Source organism: Erpetoichthys calabaricus, chromosome 8, assembly GCF_900747795.2.
Source record: "Erpetoichthys calabaricus chromosome 8, fErpCal1.3, whole genome shotgun sequence".
Taxonomy (NCBI): domain Eukaryota; kingdom Metazoa; phylum Chordata; class Cladistia; order Polypteriformes; family Polypteridae; genus Erpetoichthys; species Erpetoichthys calabaricus.
This window is the reverse complement of record NC_041401.2, coordinates 112,980,273-112,999,899: the sequence shown is the minus strand read 5'-3', so window position 1 is coordinate 112,999,899 and position 19,627 is coordinate 112,980,273. Positions and strand designations below refer to the sequence as shown.

Below are 19,627 nucleotides of genomic sequence, written 5' to 3'. Positions count from 1 at the left end.
AAAAGATTAATACTGCTTTAAATATTTTGTATTAGTTATATTACTTTTCTGTTTATCCTTCCAGTTATTATCTAACCCAATTCAGTGTCACTGGTATTCAGTATCTTTTCCCAGTAGCATCAAGTACAGTGAGCGGGTCACCAGTCCGTCACTTTGACAGACACACACACCAACTCTGCAGTTACATAGTCAGGACCACTCTATGTATCTTGGAATTGGGGAGGGAAGACAGAGAATAGCCAATGCTATACACAGTGAGAATGTGCAGATTTGACAAGAAATACTGAACAGAATGGAAAATGAACCCACAGCTCTAGGCGTGTGAAGCAGCAGTATTAATTGAATATGCTACCATGTCACCTTTATAATAAACTACTTTTATTATAACTGATTTTAAAATGTTACTTGTGTGTCTCACCACAGGTTCATTATAGAACACTATCTTTGTTTGTTGAGTTTCACACTGGACAAACATGATATAATAATGTAATTCATTAAGGGTGGCTTTCATTTAGCAACTCAATTTTCCCTATCCTAGTGCTTTAGCTACCTTCACCTTGTCCCCATAATCAGGCTGTGGATGTTGAACTAATGTTGTTTGGATTCCTACTGCTTCTGACCTCTGCATTTGAAGACAGGCTACAGTTTACTGTTAGAGGCTACACAACAAATCTTCCTCCATGTCATCATGTTAAACGATCATTATGTGACTTGCAGGTGACTGACTCTGTGTCTCAATTACTTTTTCCTTTGACTGAACAGCTGCTGCACGCATTTGTTTATGACTTAAAATCGAGAAGCTTAAAAGCATTGCCCTCTTAGAGTTTATAGAGGTCTGTTGCTTTCAAAATATATACTTGAAATAAAAAACTGATTATTAATTCTTTAAGCTGCACCAAAATAACAAATGATTTTATTACTTAATTTAGTAACTGTAGTATGACAAGTGATGGATTTATTATTTTTTCAAATTGTTTCAATTTCCATTCCTATTACAACCACTGTTGTGCTAAAAGATATATGTTCTAATGGTCTCTCTCTCTAATTCTCCATATGGATGGAAAAAAATAGTTTATGTCAGCTATCATTTATGTTCAGAAAGAGGTTCAAATTAAAGTAGTAACTATAATCCAAAAAGAATTTAACAGAAAAAAAAGAAGAAATGTTTCTTGGTCAAGAAATAGGGAAGGAGTATCTTAAAGCATCCTTACAAAAAAATAAGATGAAGATCAAGAAATATCTGCTAAGCAGAGGTTTAATGTTCGGCATACCTTCTATATCTGGCCTGTAGTCTCTAGAGTGCTTGAAGGTTCTGGGACCTTTCATTAACAAAACCAAAAGGGATTACCAGTCTTAGCCATTTCACTCAACAGTTTCACTACAGTATACCCCAATAGAGCATAAACAACATTAATGAATATAAAATGAATATACAGGTGACTTACTCTGAATCTCAATAACTTTTTCCATGGATTGAACAGCATTTAGGTTGGGTCTTTGCTGTAACAAATCTTGTGGTAGAGGATCAAGCTAATAAAAAGAAAAAGAAAATATATTTAGGAAGTCCTTGCACTGCTACCTTCAGGCTGTCATTTTTAGAGCACACTTTATTGTATTATGCTTCTTTGATCATCCTCATCAGATTCAAAGTAAAATATTTACTCAGTAAATGTTCAGCATGTTCATTCCATGATGAAAATATGAAAAGCTGAAGGGGCATTTCTAATTGGTACAATCACTTCACAAATCAATAAAAGACATTAGATAAAGAGAGCTGCAACTTTCTAAGAAACATTCAGCTACTGTACAATACAGAAATACTGCAACAGAATGATTTAAGAGAATATTTTAGGCACAGACAAGCAATTAAAGATTATATATTTGATTTTGGGAGAGAAACTAATGATATTTACACTCATGACCTGCTTTAGTTTAAAATATAAATGGATGTGTAGTGTCAAGCACAAGTAAATGGAATATTTTTTCTCTTCCTTCTATTACTACACAAGTAAGACTTCTCAAATTACTAAATGCAATGCTTTTTACACAGGAATATAACAAATACATGTTTTAATACAATTATGCTTTCCTTCTTGAAGAAACCACATTCCCTTTTTTCCCTCCTTTATGCTCATTTACTTGCCTATGCTCTCAGTTTCAAGCCAACTCCACTTTTAATATAAAGTCCTGCTCCAGATGTGAGATGATCTGAAGCACTCATTCTAATACTAATAAAATGTCGAACACCTGAGGTCTGTTAAAATATCCGATTGGCCCATCCTTCCTTAACAAACTTGTTAGTCCTGATACAAGATAAAAAGTGAATTAAAAAAGAGAAAACAACATTCAGATACAAGCTTTCACAGGGTTTTTAAACACCAATTCACAAAGACTGAATCAATCAGTACTTTTATTAGGTGAAAAAAGTAATAAAACCAAGTATGTGCCTAGTGAATGTCTGTGAAAGAATGTGCAAAACAAGATGAACACACCCAAGATAATATTAGCACTTATGATGATTATCAGGTATTTCATATTGCGCATCAGGAGCAGAGAATGTCAGAGAGAGAGAGAGAGAGAGAGAGAGAGAGAGAGAGAGAGAGAGAGAGAAGCAAACAATCAGAAATCAATGGGTGCTTTTTGGGCTTTTAAATATGCGAAGCACCGTGTGGGAAGCATGTCGCTTGACAAAGCAGCTGCAAGGAAGGGAGCAATGTGAAGGTAGTCTTTCAGCATTTTTTAGACGAGCGTCCGTATCCTCTAGGGGTATGAACAGACCCCCTGCTCAAACCCCCTCCGTCAGGAGCAGAGAATGTCAGAGCAAGAGAGAGAGAGAGAGAAAAGCAAACAATCAAAAATCAATAGGGCTGTTTGAGCTTTTAAGTATGTGAAGCACCAAGCGGGAAGCATATCGCGCAACAAAGTAACCACAAGTAAGTCCAGCAAGGAAGGGAGCAATGTGAAGGAAGTCTTTCAGTGTTTTTTGAGGAGCAGCCGTATCCTCTAGGGGTGCGAACAGCCCCCGTGCTCACAATATATTTGAGGAGTTTTATTTAATACGTAATACGTGCTCTGATTGGGTAGCTTCTCAGCCATCTGCTAATAGCGTCCCTTGTATGAAATCACCTGGGCAAACCAACTGAGGAAGCATGTACCAGAAATTAAAAGACCCATTGTCCACTGAAACCCATGAACCAGTGAAAAATCCGTGATATATATTTAAATATGCTTGTATATAAAATCCGCAATACAGTGAAGCCGCAAAAGTCGAAGCGCGATATAGCGAGGGATTACTGTACACTTTTTTACCATGTTGTGTCCATTCCGCTACAGTATGTATTGTTTTTGTGGATGGCATTACATATTCTGGGCATTTGTGTTGTCCATTGTCCTTTTTTTAACCTCTTCTTAAATTAAACCGGTAGGTACATAGAAGTTAACATATTTGTGATTGAATGGAAAACTGGAACTGAACAAAAAGTGCAGTAATACCAGTTGGTAAAATAACAGTGCTTAAGAAGTGATTAAAATAATAACTTACGAAAAAGAACAGCTTCTTAATGTTTTCAATGTTTTGTTATATTTTATCTAGTAGTAAAGTGGTCAAAAAGAAAATTAAAGGAAGCATTTCTTTGAAAAAAAATACATTAATGCATTTAATTTATCTTTGTATACAGAAGAAATGATAATATAATAATTATCGTAATCACAATAACAGTCAAGGATACCTGATTTACGCTGTGACATTCTAAACTAAAAAAAAGAGATAATTTACTGTACAAGCTAATCATAGTCCAAAGAAGATTTCAAAAACCATAATAATTGCAGAAATATTTATATAGTGTGTAAGAGCCATTTTCCTAGTTATACAAGACTCATAAATATTTTACTAGATGATAATGCATAATCTATGGGAGGTTCCTAAAACCCCCATAAGTTGAGTAAAATTGGTATATTCTAGCTATTTCTATCTGCTTTGACTAAACATTATTTTTCAGTTAGTGACCAGCCTTGCCATGTGTAAGGTGTAGAGGGCATATGGTTTTAAACCGTGCCTGTGCCTCTCGTGCCTATGGGCCCACGGGCCTTTTGAGTGTGTGAAATAACTCTAAGAAAACAGTGCTTATTTAAGTACTGTGTCGTACGTTTAAAGCGTACAGAAGAAGAAGCTAAGAATCCTTAAGTATAGAAAGAAGAAGTAAAGAACCTTTAAGTACAGAGATAACTAAAGTTTCTCAAGAAAAGCTAAGTTTAGAGAAGATACATTTTTCGTTTTTTTTGGCCTTTTATTCTACGTGTGTAACTACTTTTTTCTTTATTCTTCTGTGGATTATTTGCTTTTAACTTTCACTAAATACTTTTAAAACAAACTTTTGGACTGAGAGATTTCTTTCGGCACGCGTTTTACCCGTGCTTGATCTCGCCTTATACTTTGGCGGCTACATAGTGCATTTAATGTATTATAAGAGTTTAGCCCAGAAGTGATAAAACATAAAACAAATCTCATTATCATATGAGAAAATTATGCTTTATTTTTTTCTATCCATTCAAGTGATGACAAGAATCTGCAGAGAACTTCTTCTGCAACAGAATTCTGTGACTGTGAAGAAAAGATCTCACAGCATGGCCTATACTGCAGTGAGAGTACAATTGAATTCTTGCTCTTCATCACTGTGGGTCAGGTATTTTTTCTAAAATGTATCACTGGTTCCTCTGCACATTAGCAAAAATGGTTAAAATGATTTTCATTTCTTCAATTCGGCTAAAATATGAGACATAAATCAACAATCATTAAAAAATTGTCCCAAAAATCCCCTCCATGCCCAAAATAAAAAAAATGGCTGTAATATTACACTACTTTCTTTTTTGTGGAGCACATTCAGCGTAATTTGAAAGTTTAATTTTAATTAAATTAAATTGAAAAGAGAAAAAAAACATGGACTTAAGTCCAAAATTGAAATCTGCAGAGAGGGTTACTATAATCCTATTGTGGCACGAAGAGAAACCTTGATCAAAACCACTGCCGCCATCCACCCTGATCCACCTACTCTTTATTCAATAAAACAATATTGCATGCTTCAAAGAGATAGCCCTTTTCCTTTGAAAGTCTTGGATTATTAGATGAGGATTTACAAGGAGAAAAACTAGGATCAAGTCAGTAACTGCACATTGCTTTTCTGCCTTCCTTTTACAAAAAATTACACTTTAAAAGAAAACAGAAATGAGGCTTAAATTGATTCTGTGGTTAAAGTTTATTTTGTAGATTGCTGAAGGGGTTTGTCACTAGAGAACACTACTAGAAGAAATAAGATGTGCAAGGCATTATTTAAGATGCAGAGGTCTTTCTTCCTGAACAAGTAACTCTTCAAAGGGACCTCAAATGCAATTCTGGGTTTTCATACTTAATGTTGGGCAACACATTCACGGTAATGTGGGCTACATATAGTAAAGAAACTTTTCAAAAGCAATAAGCTAAAATGAATTACAACACAGATTCTGCCTGATAGGAATTCTTTCTGAAATAAAGAGAATAATTTTGATTCTTTGAGTAGTGAGAAAAGTGCTATATAAATGCAAAGAATTATTATTATTTATCATAGTCATGAGATGACACACACCATAGATTTAATTACACATTCAGTTTTTTGACTTTCCACATAGTTCCAGATGGTGAGTGTGCATGTCCTGAGTTACACTTCATTTCCACCAGCAACATTCCTTTCTCTTCCCCTCTGATCAAACCAGCAGGCAGGCAGGAGTTGAATATCAAATTTCCTCCTCTGTTCATATCACATGACAGGCAATATTCCAACTAAAGCAGGTACTATAAGCTTGCTGTTCCACAAATGCCAATGTAAAACTAAACAAGGCTATGTCATGCCTCCAATGTTTGACTGACTTGGCATAGGAAATCAGAAAAAATACACAGGGGCTCTAAAACACATTGAAATATTCTTGTAATAATGTACAATGATTTATTATGGGGAGAGCGGGGGTGGTATGAAAGGTTTCCACCTTTCAATACTGAACTTAGAAAATAATAATAAAAGAGTGAAAATTTTATACTGGTCCACATGTGGTTCATACAAAAAAAGGTCAAAGATATTTGTCATTTGCCTAATGGTTTGTGCCACAGCTTTCTTCTTTTACTCACAGCCATGACACATGGGGGATAAAAATTTTTTATTTTTTTATAACGTGAAGTTGATAGGAAATATGCTAATAAAAAACAATGAAGAATCTAGTAAAAAATCCATGCTACTTGAAGAGTTAAGAAATGAATACTGATTTTTCATTAAAAACTTTTAAAATTTGAAATACTCTAAAATTAACCGTCCATCCCTAAGATATTCTGCTCAGATGAGTTTGGGTCTCTAAGCTGGACCACTGAAATGTTCCCCATCTTTTGACCTGGAGAGCTTTGAACTGGATTTAAGAATGTTATGCTATCAATATGAGGCTCTGACTGTTAGTGATCCTTTTCCGGATAAAGTGTGTTCAGAAAATCAGAGATTTACAAACAGAATCTTCTATATACACAATAAAGATGAAACTTAATAGATGATAAACACTACTCTTTTGCTTATAAGATACATACCATATAAAACATTCAAACTACTTTGTCATTTGAGTGTGGCAGGTTTATGGTAGTAAAAATTTTCTATTCAAAGCAATTTTACTCTTTATTTAATGATCTATCTTTAAGTCCCCAAAAGGGACTCTGCTCTGTTAGGGCCCTTAAGCAAGGCCCTTAACCTGCAATACTGAGCGCTTGAGTAGTGAGAAAAGCGCTATATAAAATGCAAAGAACTATTATTATTATAGTGGTCAGGAGAACAAGCAAGGCCTCCATGAAAAATGGCCTGAGGCTGGGCAGATACAGGTATAGGATGTATCATTCTAGTAGATGTTCAATATTTCTCTGCTTTAGCATTGTGGAAAGGAAGAAAAAATTCCAGAATTGTATTTATTGGTTTTAATTCACAGCAGAGCACTACTTGCATATGTAAAAGGAGTTAGCCTATCAGTGACTGTGAATGGTGGCATACAGGTTCCTTCCCTGTAAACCTTAACGATCCGTGGCTGTCACCTGCCTGGCTGTTGAAGTATGAACAGCTGCTGGTCACATTTACAGTCAGCATGTTATGTTTTTGTCACTGTCCATGTTAACTGTTTTAATTATTGATCAAACCTAAATAGGCTGATTTGTGCTTTTTACATACCAAATCAAAGGTAGACATTTTCACATAAGAAAGTTTATACCCAGCTATTTATTGTGCTAGAGAGTGGTGACATGTTGCTTGTTGATTAGCACATGCAAGTAACAATTTCACTGCACTCTTTGTATATGACAAATTATGAGTTTTGAAATACTTTAAAAATTTTCCCAGTCCATAATTCATTAGCTCAAGATTCAGCAGAGCACTGATGCTTCATTTCAGACGTCAACATTCTGGGAACCCAATATTTTTCAAATCCTTTAATAATATGAAGCACCAAAATAAGATCTTTTTGTGGGGAACTATAATATTGATGACTGCTTTTTTTGATTTGTTGCAACAGTACACCACATGTGATAATACTGATTCAATTCATATTTATACATGAAACTGACCTACAGTTAAGATTTATAGTTGCACTAGATTGCTCACTTAATAAACAAGTACTTACCTTTGATCCCTGTGTGCTTAGTTCACTGCATCTAAAGGAAAACAGCTTTTTAACGTTGTATTTATAATAGACCTTAAAAAGAGGTGAAGGAATCCCTTGATATTTCATGATCTACTGTGGTTATATAACACAAATAAAAGGGGGAGGTTTGGAGTATTTCTTCAACATGGAATAATTGCTTTGGAGATGGCAGTGAAAACAGATGAAAATGGGTATCTTCCCTTAGGTTGTCTCAAACAAGAAAGTCATAGTATTTTTTCTGTAGAAATGATGCATTATGTATACTGCACCATGTGCAAAACTGATTCAAAATAAAAGAGAAGTTACATCAAAAGATAACTTCTGTATCTTAATAAAATCTTCTTATACTATTGTATTTACAAGGCAAACCAATTATTTTTTACAGTGCAGTTTGCACACAGGCAAGTGATAGCTTCACAAAGTAGACCAGCTGTGAGATTTAAACCTACAGCCTAATTGTTTTATATTTTAAAAGTTGCTTTTTACTACAGTTTTCCTAAATGATAAATATGAAAATAATCCATAAATGAGAAATGCATTATTCTATTTTAAGTCTCTCTAAATTATTAATAATATGCTTAATGATTCATATCACTGTTTGTATTTTATGTCCATTCATCTTGTGTGGCATGTCTGTCTGCTTCATGAAGATTACCATTTACATTGCCCTGTTATGAATGACTACATGGAAGCAGATGAACAAAAACAGAGGCATTATGCTAAGCATATGTTCACTGCAAAAAGCAGCATAATAGAAAGTAACTCAGTACTGACAAGTAGGCTATGTGTGATCAACATGGGGAGTACAAATATATTCACATGTAGTGAAATGAGTACATAAGATTAAAAAAAAGGATGCTGTTGTGAAGCGGATCTGTATTTTTATGTGTCTGAACATTACAACCAGATCTAAATTTAGGCCTGGATGTTCTCTTTATAGTGAGTGAATTGCCTTTCCTTTCTCACATGGTATTTTTCCATGATCTAAGCTTTCCTGCTGTCCAAATACCACAAAATCTCTACTAGCTTAGGCCTATAGACTTTGGCTAGGTCAGTACAAAAGCTTAATTTTATTTCTTTATAGTTTTTCTGATGTGGACTTGCTTTTGTGTTTTTGGTTATCATGTAGCATTATGACCAAGATACGCTGGAGCTTAAATTCATGGACAGATAACCAGACATTCTCACAAATTTTATGATACAGAGCTGAATTCATATTATATATATTATTTCAGTTACAGTAAAGGTTTTCAGTCCGGTGGGTAGCAAAGTATCTACACGCAATCACTCTACTACTACCATGTTTAATTGCTGGTATGATGCTTTTAACTGTGGAAATGCTATATTTGCTTTCCGTTCGACATAATTGGTTGTCCAAAATGCTTCACTTTTGTGTCATCTGCTCCATCTCCCAAAATGCAAGTGGAACACTGACGTGCTTCCTGGAACAAGAGACAAGATTTTATGTTCCTTTTGGTTTGTCATGCTATCCGCTTGAAACTATAGAATGAAGTCTATTTTTATCCACTGTCTCTCTGATTGTGGAGTCAGGAGTAATGATATTTGCTGGGAAATGAAAAGACTGCAATTTTGTGGATTTTTCTTTTTTAGGGTTATCATGTCATTATTGTTGCATGTACAGAGTACAATAAATTCTTACTTTCACTTACTAACCAACATGCAATTGCCATTTTCTGATGCCATAATAAGTGATACAGACAAGTTGCCTTAACTATTTGGTCACTCAAAAAATCTGTGACATCCAAGATGATTTTATGCTGTGTCCTTTGAGGAATTTTGGTAGGATGGCTTCTCTTGGGACGATTCACTACAATATTAAGTACAAGTAAAATTCTGTTACAATGAATATCTTTACAATGAAGTATTTTTATGGTCCCAACAGTTTCTCCATATGATAGAGTCTATAGAAGTTACTACAAAATACATTCAGCAAATACTTTCATTACAACGAAGTGCCCAAAAGACCTTGAAATGCCTGAGAGAATCATCCACAGAGTAGTTAGTTCTGTGGTCGCAGCTCAGTTGTGCACAACAATTCCTGAACAGAAACACTAATTTTTTTTTTCTTTCTTCGAACTTTCCTCATACTGTTTTTTTGCTGTGTTTGTTTTCTGTGGTTTTCAGTGATACCTATAGCTTATTGTTTGTAAACATTTGAAAACATCCATTGGAATTTAACTCATTGTCACCCTCCTATAGAAATGGCAGACATTAAAAAATGACAACAGTTCAAATTAGAAAAAAAACTTAATTTTTGCGGCTCTCGATTCCGACAAAAAGAAAAACGACGTTGCCAGTGAATTCGGAATTTCAATCTTGAAAGACCGAGAAAAAAAAGAAGAAAAATCTCGGGTTGCCAACGTATGTGAAGTGCTGCATTTGAAGACGTCAAAAAAGCAGTTTTTATGTGGTTCAGTGATGTTCGTTCAAGAAACATTCCTATTAATGCGGCACTCATTAGGTTTAGGTTCCTAAACTCTCTTGGGACCTCCCCAACTGGACAACACACAGAAGAGCGTCCCGAAGTGCGATCCACCGAGTATGTGGAAGACTTGTTTATCCGTTTCCGGGGCAACAGCAGGCTCACAGCTCTGCTGCAGCTCCCCACCGAAGCAAACAGAAAAGATCTTGATGGGTGATGCAGGGAACATTGTAAATGCAGGGAACAGTATTACTTGGCCTAGCCACAACCCTGCCTTATTTCTGTGTCTGTGTATAGGTAGAGTGGCAGATCATGCTACAATAAATAACCGTGTTGTTCCTTTTTCAAGCTGAATAAAGCTGGTTTTGCTAAAGTACTGAGACTCAGCCTCGTGTTTTGGGGTGCAAGACAAGGACTTTTAGCGCGACCCACGATCTTTTTAGGATTTGCTTCTGTGGCGCCTCACTGCACCGCTGGAGCCTGCTGTTGCCCTGCCCCGGCAACAGACAAACAATCTTCCACAGACGCTGCAATTGTGCTTCAGGATGCACTTCAGCGTGTCGTTCCAGTTGGGTGGGGGGGTCTCCCCAAAAGAGTTCAGAAATCTCCCAATATCAGGAGGGGCATCATTCGTACCCTGAAAGTGTATTATCACAAGGAAATGCTGAGAAACATTCTTGTCAGCATAACTTGAAAACAGGAGAGGAGATGAAAATTAATGTGAAAGAAGCTATTGAAATGATTGCAAATGCCTAGACGCAAGTTGAAGAAAGCACTATAGTGACAAATACAGAATCTCATTACTACGAAATTTTTATTACAACAAAATATTTTTAGGTCCCTGGCAGTTCGTTGTAATGGAATTTTTCCCTGTATATTTCATTTATAAATTATGGTGTTTTTTATTTGGTGGAGTCGCAAAACCTTAGAATACCTGATGTTTGACTGACAACAATGCTCACATCTGGTTTTCTTCTTTCAAGGTATGGAATCAAACAGCATTTTACTAACTATTTCCTGATCCCTGATTTTCTTTTCTGATACTTTAGCAACCACCATTACTTGCTCCAAAAAACTTGAACACTTGATAAGACCTTTACTAATCGATCAACATTTTTGTTCTGAACTAGAATGAGCACACTTCTTTTCCAGTCTTCAGAAATCCTTCTTTAACATGCAATCATGATGCACAGATCTGCCAACCAATTAAGTACAAAACTTCCTATTGCTTTTAAACATTTCCAACATCACTTGAGTTTGGCTTACTGATTTACCACTCTTAATTTTTGTGATATCTTTTGTGTATAGTGAAAAACAATAACGTGTTCTATCTGCACTTTAATTGTCAGTATTTTTCATAACTCATTTTAGATTCCACATTAATGAAAATTTACGTCAAATTATTTTTTTCTATTAACTTGCAATGTAACCTAACTCTTATTTATTAGTTGGCTCTTTATTCATGTCACAAATAGATTATGAATGGGAAATATACTCAGATACAGAGAGATGCATAATGCAGACAGAGAGGGAAAGACAGATTAAAACATTTCTAGTCAATGGTAATTTTGGTGAAGACAGCAAATGAACTTTATGTACTTAAAACAAATCAGAAAGGAGATTTTAAAAAATCTTGCTTGCTTTATTTGACTTCATAGTCTTACTGTCTTGACACAGTTTTCAGCTTTCCCAAGGTCTTTATTATTGCTGAACCCCAATTTCAATTATTTCCAGATCAATCTTTTTTCTTGAATTGAGCTGCAAAATGCAGTTCAATGCAGTGAAGCAAAAATGGTTTAAGTAAGTTTGCCATTTTTAAAAGATATTCACTCACTAATTTCCAAATCTTCTGGATCGCAGGAAAGCTGGAACCTATCTAAGCAAACAATGGGTGCAAAGCAGGAATAAATGTGTGTCAGGGTACAGGTCCATCACAGGTTGTTTATTAGATATTAAATAAAAAAAGCTGAATAGATCCCAACATAATGTAACAAACTTAGAAACCACTTAATAGTAGGGTCCTGAAAACTATACATGACAATACTGAAGGGAGTTTTCCACTGACTATTTGATTAATCTTTCTCAATTTTTTTTCACCGAAGCTTATCTATCTAAATGGAATTTTCTCATTGCAGCATTTTTTATCCTAGATACCAAGAGTTTTATAATTCTGTAGCAAAAAATGAAGACTGTTAAATTGTACAGATTTTGTTGTATCAATTTTGCTTGCAATCAGGAAGAACTAATAATCTTGTTAGTTTACCAAGTGAAGCTCAGCTACAGTGTAATTAATGCTCTTTGGAAGGGAACTTGATCCCTATTGGGTGTTCTGTGCAAATTTACAACACTGAGTTTCATCAGATCTCATTGTAGGTCCAACTGATGAAATATTTTGTGATTATTTTTGCAGTACCACACTTCTCTTTATGCTTTGGTTTCTATTACACACCTGAAAGAAAGAGACAATATATGTGACATTTTGAAGAAATCATTTTATGACCTGAATAGTAGCAATCAGAAAACATCATTGCACTATCCATCCATCCATCCATCCATTGTCTCCCGCTTATCCGAGGTCGGGTCGCGGGGGCAGCAGCATGAGCAGAGATGCCCAGACTTCCCTCTCCCCGGCCACTTCTTCTAGCTCTTCCGGGAGAATCCCAAGGCGTTCCCAGGCCAGTCGAGAGACATAGTCCCTCCAGCGTGTCCTGGGTCTTCCCCGGGGCCTCCTCCCGGTTGGACGTGCCCGGAACACCTCACCAGGGAGGCGTCCAGGAGGCATCCTGATCAGATGCCTGAGCCACCTCATCTGACTCCTCTCGATGCGGAGGAGCAGCGGCTCTACTCTGAGCCCCTCCCGGATGACTGAGCTTCTCACACCTATCTTTAAGGGAAAGCCCAGACACCCCTGCGGAGGAAACTCATTTCAGCCGCTTGTATTCGCGATCTCGTTCTTTCGGTCACTACCCATAGCTCATGACCATAGGTGAGGGTAGGAACATAGATCGACTGGTAAATTGAGAGCTTCGCCTTGCGGCTCAGCTCCTTTTCACCACGACAGACCGATGCAACGCCCGCATTACTGCGGATGCCGCACCGATCCGCCTGTCGATCTCACGCTCCATTCTTCCCTCACTCGTGAACAAGACCCCGAGATACTTGAACTCCTCCACTTGGGGCAGGATCTCCGCTACCAACCCTGAGAGGGCACTCCACCCTTTTCCGGCTGAGGACCATGGTCTCGGATTTGGAGGTGCTGATTCTCATCCCAGCCACTTCACACTCAGCTGCGAACCGATCCAGAGAGAGCTGAAGATCACGGCCTGATGAAGCAAACAGGACAACATCATCTGCAAAAAGCAGTGACTCAATCCTGAGCCCACCAAACCGGACCCCCTCAACACCCTGGCTGCGCCTAGAAATTCTGTCCATAAAAGTTTATGAACAGAATCGGTGACAAAGGGCAGCCCTGGCGGAGTCCAACTCTCACTGGAAACGGGTTCAACTTACTGCCGGCAATGCGGACCAAGCTCTGGCACCGATCGTACAGGGACTGAACAGCCCTTATCAGGGGGGCCGGTACCCCATACTCTCGGAGTACCCCCCACAGGATTCCCCGAGGGACACGGTCGAATGCCTTTTCTAAGTCCACAAAACACATGTAGACTGGTTGGGCAAACTCCCATGCACCCTCCAGGATCCTGCTAAGGGTATAGAGCTGGTCCACTGTTCCGCGACCAGGACGAAAACCACACTGTTCCTCCTGAATCCGAGGCTCGACTATCCGACGGACCCTCCTCTCCAGGACCCCTGAATAGACTTTTCCAGGGAGGCTGAGGAGTGTGATCCCTCTGTAGTTGGAACACACCCTCCGATCCCCCTTCTTAAAGAGGGGGACCACCACCCCGGGTCTGCCAATCCAGAGGCACTGTCCCTGATGTCCATGCGATGTTGCAGAGGCGTGTCAGCCAAGACAGTCCTACAACATCCAGAGTCTTGAGGAACTCCGGGCGTATCTCATCCACCCCCGGGGCCCTGCCACCAAGGAGTTTTTTGACCACCTCGGTGACCTCAGTCCCAGAGATGGGGGAGCCCACCTCTGAGTCCCCAGGCTCTGCTTCCTCATTGGAAGGCATGTTAATGGGATTGAGGAGGTCTTCGAAGTATTCCCCCCACCGACCCACAACGTCCCGAGTCGAGGTCAGCAGCGCACCATCCCCACCATATACAGTGTTGACACTGCACTGCTTCCCCTTCCTGAGACGCCGGATGGTGGACCAGAATCTCCTCGAAGCCGTCCGAAAGTCATTCTCCATGGCCTCCCCAAACTCCTCCCACGCCCGAGTTTTTGCCTCAGCAACCACCAAAGCCGCATTCCGCTTGGCCTGCCGGTACCTATCAGCTGCCTCCGGGGTCCCACAGGACAAAAGGGTCCCTGTAGGACTCCTTCTTCAGCTTGACGGCATCCTTCACCGCCGGTGTCCACCAGCGGGTTCGGGGATTGCCGCCACGACAGGCACCGACCACCTTACGGCCACAGCTCCGGTCAGCTGCCTCAACAATAGAGGCACGGAACATGGCCCATTCGGACTCAATGTCCCCCACCTCCCTCGGGATGTGGTCGAAGTTCTGCCGGAGGTGGGAGTTGAAGCTACTTCTGACAGGGGGGCTCTGCCCAGACGTTCCCAGCAGACCCTCACAACACGTTTGGGCCTACCACACCTGACCGGCATCCTCCCCCACCATCGAAGCCAACTCACCACCAGGTGGTGATCAGTTGACAGCTCCGCCCCTCTCTTCACCCGAGTGTCCAAGACATGTGGCCGCAAGTCCGACGACACGACCACAAAGTCGATCATCGAACTGAGGTCTAGGGTGTCCTGGTGCCAAGTGCACATATGAACACCCCTATGCTTGAACATGGTGTTCGTTATGGACAATCCGTGACGAGCACAGAAGTCCAATAACAAAACACCGCTCGGGTTCAGATCAGGGGGGCCATTCCTCCCAATCACGCCCTTCCAGGTCTCACTGTCATTGCCCACGTGAGCATTGAAGTCTCCCAGCAGAACGAGGGAGTCACCAGAAGGTATGCCCTCTAGCACCCCCTCCAGGGACTCCAAAAAGGGTGGGTACTCCGAACTGCTGTTCGGTGCATACGCACAAACAACAGTTAGGACCCGTCCCCCCACCCGACGGCGAAGGGAGGCTACCCTCTCGTCCACCGGGGTAAACCCCAATGTACAGGCTCCAAGTTGGGGGGCAATAAGTATACCCACACCTGCTTGGCGCCTCTCACCGGGGGCAACTCCAGAGTGGTAGAGAGTCCAGCCCCTCTCAAGGAGATTGGTTCCAGAGTCCAAGCTGTGCGTCGAGGTGAGTCCGACTATATCTAGCCGGAACCTCTCAACTTCGCGCACTAGCTCAGGCTCCTTCCCCTTCAGAGAGGTGACATTCCACGTCCCAAGAGCCAGTTTCTGTAGCCGAGGATCGGACCGCCAAGGTTCCCCGCCTTCGGCCACCACCCAACTCACACTGCACCCGACCTCCCTTGGCCCCTCCCATAGGTGGTGAGCCCATGCAATATTATTTGAAAATGAACAGCATCAGATCAGGTATGAATTTATGCTGACAGATCAGTCAGATCAGGAGAGGCGGGGTATGGGGAGGAAAAGCATGATCGTGATTGACAGAATAAAACTGAAAAAAGCTAACTTTTACAAGTACCATAAATTTACACCCAATGTCCCATATATCTGTCTCTTTCCTTTTTTCTCCGTGCTGCTTTGACATCATCCACCAGAAGGCATTGAGCTTATTCAGTACAAGCAGGAACACGCAGGTGGCCAGTTGCTGTGTGCTATAACAAGCTTGAACTGGCAGCGATCAACACACATGTACTGTGCAAGGCATGTGTGGGGTCCACTGAGAAAAGAATGCAACATTGACAAGCTTCTGTTCCAAGATAGCCGCTTTCTCCAGGAAAGTAAACTGAGTCAGTGTCAGGTGCCCTTTCAAATGTAATAGAAACCAAAGCATAGAGAGAAGTGTGTACATTGCAACAGGTACACATGTCGTAAATGTAGGAAGGCGGGTCCTTGCTTGTGTGTGAACTGTTAACATTTGAATTTGATGATTGCATATAGCGCTGAACTGACTTCTCTGTACTACTCTTTCCTCTGCATATCCTGGAGTACTAAAGAAACACCACTATACAGCAACATGTGGGGACTGGCAAGATCGGGGGAAAAAAAAAAAACTTGCAGTCACTGATTACAACCGCAAGAAGGTATGTGAATGAATATGAATAATATGATTAATGTTGCATCCATGGCACAATGTTTTCCAAAATGTACTATACAGGTCATAAAATTAATAATTCCAAATATCATATACCTATGTCTCTGTGTGTTTTTTGTCAGTGCGGCTTTGACATCATGGACCATAAGGTGCATATTCAGCGTGAGCAGGAACACTCAATAAAACTGAATAAAAAAAAATCAAGTGACCGGTGAGATATGAAGAAGACAGATCCACCAGCATTTGTGTGTCAGCATTTAACCAACCAGATCAGAAAATTTCCAGTTCGATTGTCTCAAAGCACCACTCACATGTACAGTTATTCCCAGTTTCAGATAAAAGGTAAACAGCATCAGATTTCCTGGAGGGGGGCGGTAGTATGTATTGTGATCGTGACTGAGAGAAGAAAAGTTAAAAAAAAAAAAAAAAAAACACTAACTTTTACAAGTACTATAAATGTACACCGGCTGTTACAGACGTAAACCAAATGTATGTGTGTACTGTATAATATTAACAATAAGAGCAGCTAACTATTGAAAATGGTAAATATAGGAGGAAGTCAGGATCGAACCAGGGGACTCTTGATTACAAGTCAGCAATTCCCACTGCTACACCACAGAAGCTGTTGTATCGTCCTTGAACCTTTTTGTGGAAGTGTTTATTTGATCTTTGGACTTCAGGCATCACACATTATATAGTTTTGGCCTACATTTTGTCATTTATTACTAAAATATGAAAAACACTTCTGTTTTAACAATGTGTTTACACAGATTATTGTAGAAACGGAACACACATGAAATGCATGTGTTCCAAATAACGATCTATTATTTCCCACTCTAAAACTCCACCACTTTAAGGTGGGCCAGATTTACAAGTTTTTTCGTAGGCTTTGGTAATTCTAGTGTTAAGCCTATAATGGGCTACCAAAATTGTTTCTAAAAGTAAGAAAATTTAAAGCTTCAGATTTTAGTTGACCTTCAATTTAACCATTTGTATAGCTGAAATGGCACTCTAAATGGAATACATGAGTATGTGAGGATGTGATATGTAACTAGAGATGTCAACAAAAACTAACAGGCGATTCATATCATGCACCCAATGAATAACCCATAGGTACTGGTATACAACCAACATCATGCAATCAGCATGTAGTGGAACATACATTAAAAGAGAATTTCTGCTGTCACCTTTTAAAAATGCCAAAATTACAATGTTTACTATTGAAGTTCCCCTAAATGAAAACACAAGTTGTACTGTCAAATCTGAGAGCTTACTTTAATTTTACACATTTAGGATTGATATGTGTTAGGACTTTGTTAGTACTATGAATAAAGAGGTGCTCCATTTCCATTACAAATATGCAAAACCTAAAATTTTGTAGTACAGAGATTTTAGACCACAGATGTACAGTTTTTAGAGTTTATTTTTGTATGACATTTGATGATCCATGCTAAGTTTATATTAATGTTTAGAAGAAGGGCATTAGCACATGAAAACTAACAGATTGTTTCAGCTTCCTCAGTTACAAAGGCCCATTACACCAAATAAGCCATAATATATAATTATTTTTTAACTTGTATAAATAATGAAAAGTAATGTGTTAACACTGTATAAAATTATTCTAAAATAAAGCAAATGATGAACTTGGTTAAATGGTTGAACTACCTATTATTATAAAAATAAATTAGAAACAAAGCCTACATGAATTTGTAATCTTTTTCTTAATAATTTGGATTATATAAACAACACAGTTTGTAAATGATGTGTAGGAATCAGTAAAGAATTTTTACTGTGTGGGAAACTCACTGATTAGATTCCCCATTCTCAACAGCAAAAATGAATGGACCTGAGACTAACACTCACACCTTTTTATTTGTAATGCAAAAAGGATAAGTAGCCCTCACTTGATAAAAATAATAACATGTTTTTAGTTGGTTTTTTTTCCCCCCACAGTGGGGAGGAAAACAGCAAGAGTATGCTTAGATCTTGTTGACAGGTACTAAAAGGGCAGAATGAGTGAAGTTATCTGTCAAATTCTTCAGCATGCAACGCTTTGTACTGAACCTGCTAGTTTTAATTTTTTTCTTGTTTTTTGATTCTTACCTCGTTTCCCAGTAAAGCAGAAACACATGCTTCAGAGGCAATCACAAATGGCAGTGAGGTCGTGACCCCCTTCTAAAGCCCAGCACCACACGGCCCCCAGCCAGTCCCATTAGTTGTTTCGTCAGGTAGCCAAAGCCTACGAAAAAGTGAAAAGGAAATGCAGAAAAGGGGTCAAAGATCGTTGGGTGAGTGACTTTTGGAGAGTGATCAAAAGGTAATGTAAAAAGATATTACAATCATATTTTCTGTTTAAAAAATGTATTAAAAAAAGCATTCACTAGGGATTTTTCTTAAAAAAATATATAATAAAAGCCAGGTTTAATTTTAATAAAGGTAGCTAAGTATTTTGGCTTCATTCTTCTTTTGATCTTTTACTTCAATACATAACTTTTTTGGCAACAAAAAACTCAAATGCACTTGCACAACAGACCAAGTTAAAAATTCTTCCATTGCCTTCACTGAAAGAAGAAACCTAATGGTTGTTAACTTTATGCTGCCTTTCAATGATGTATGGTATCATATAAAAATACATATTTGTAGATGCACATGTATTTGTATATTTTAGGTTTACTATTTGAGGCCAAAGCTTAACACAAAAATATAAAAATTCAGAAATTTCCAAGGGCTAAAAACAGAAGTTAGGCTTGGTATGAGTGTAGGCGGCCAAAGAAACAACATCTGCCATATTGTTTATCTCCCCTTTCTACGACAAAAAAGAAAGCTGAACCAAGAAACACTGGTTCAATTAGCATTTAAAACTGCCATGAACTGTCTTGAGTGTATAGGTATGTTAATTATTAGATTTACATATCCATTATTCTGACAAACCACCACTGGAGGGACATGCATCTGGCTCTGTTTTGGAATATGGCACCCTCTGGATGCGTCTGCTTCTGTTACAGCACACTAAGAATCCTGAGATTAACAAGATTACTTTCTTTTTAAGATAAATATGGTTAGCACAACTTTAGTTCTAGATGTAACAGTTATGCAAAACCTAATTATTTGCATACCTGGTTATAGTGATCTCCCAATAACTATTTTAATGCAAAATGCACTACCACTCCTGAGTAAAGAAATGTATTTTGT

General features: G+C 38.7%; 1 protein-coding gene across 1 annotated transcript in view; it reads right to left on the bottom strand.

Annotated features, from left to right (window-relative positions):
- hdac4 (histone deacetylase 4) overlaps positions 1 to 19,627 on the bottom strand; it is a 552,364-nt gene that overhangs the window by 19,243 nt on the left and 513,494 nt on the right. Inside the window, 4 exon segments of the mRNA XM_028807299.2 lie at positions 1,446 to 1,530; positions 18,539 to 18,577; positions 18,579 to 18,617; positions 18,619 to 18,674. Coding sequence (XP_028663132.1) covers positions 1,446 to 1,530; positions 18,539 to 18,577; positions 18,579 to 18,617; positions 18,619 to 18,674 — 219 coding nt within the window.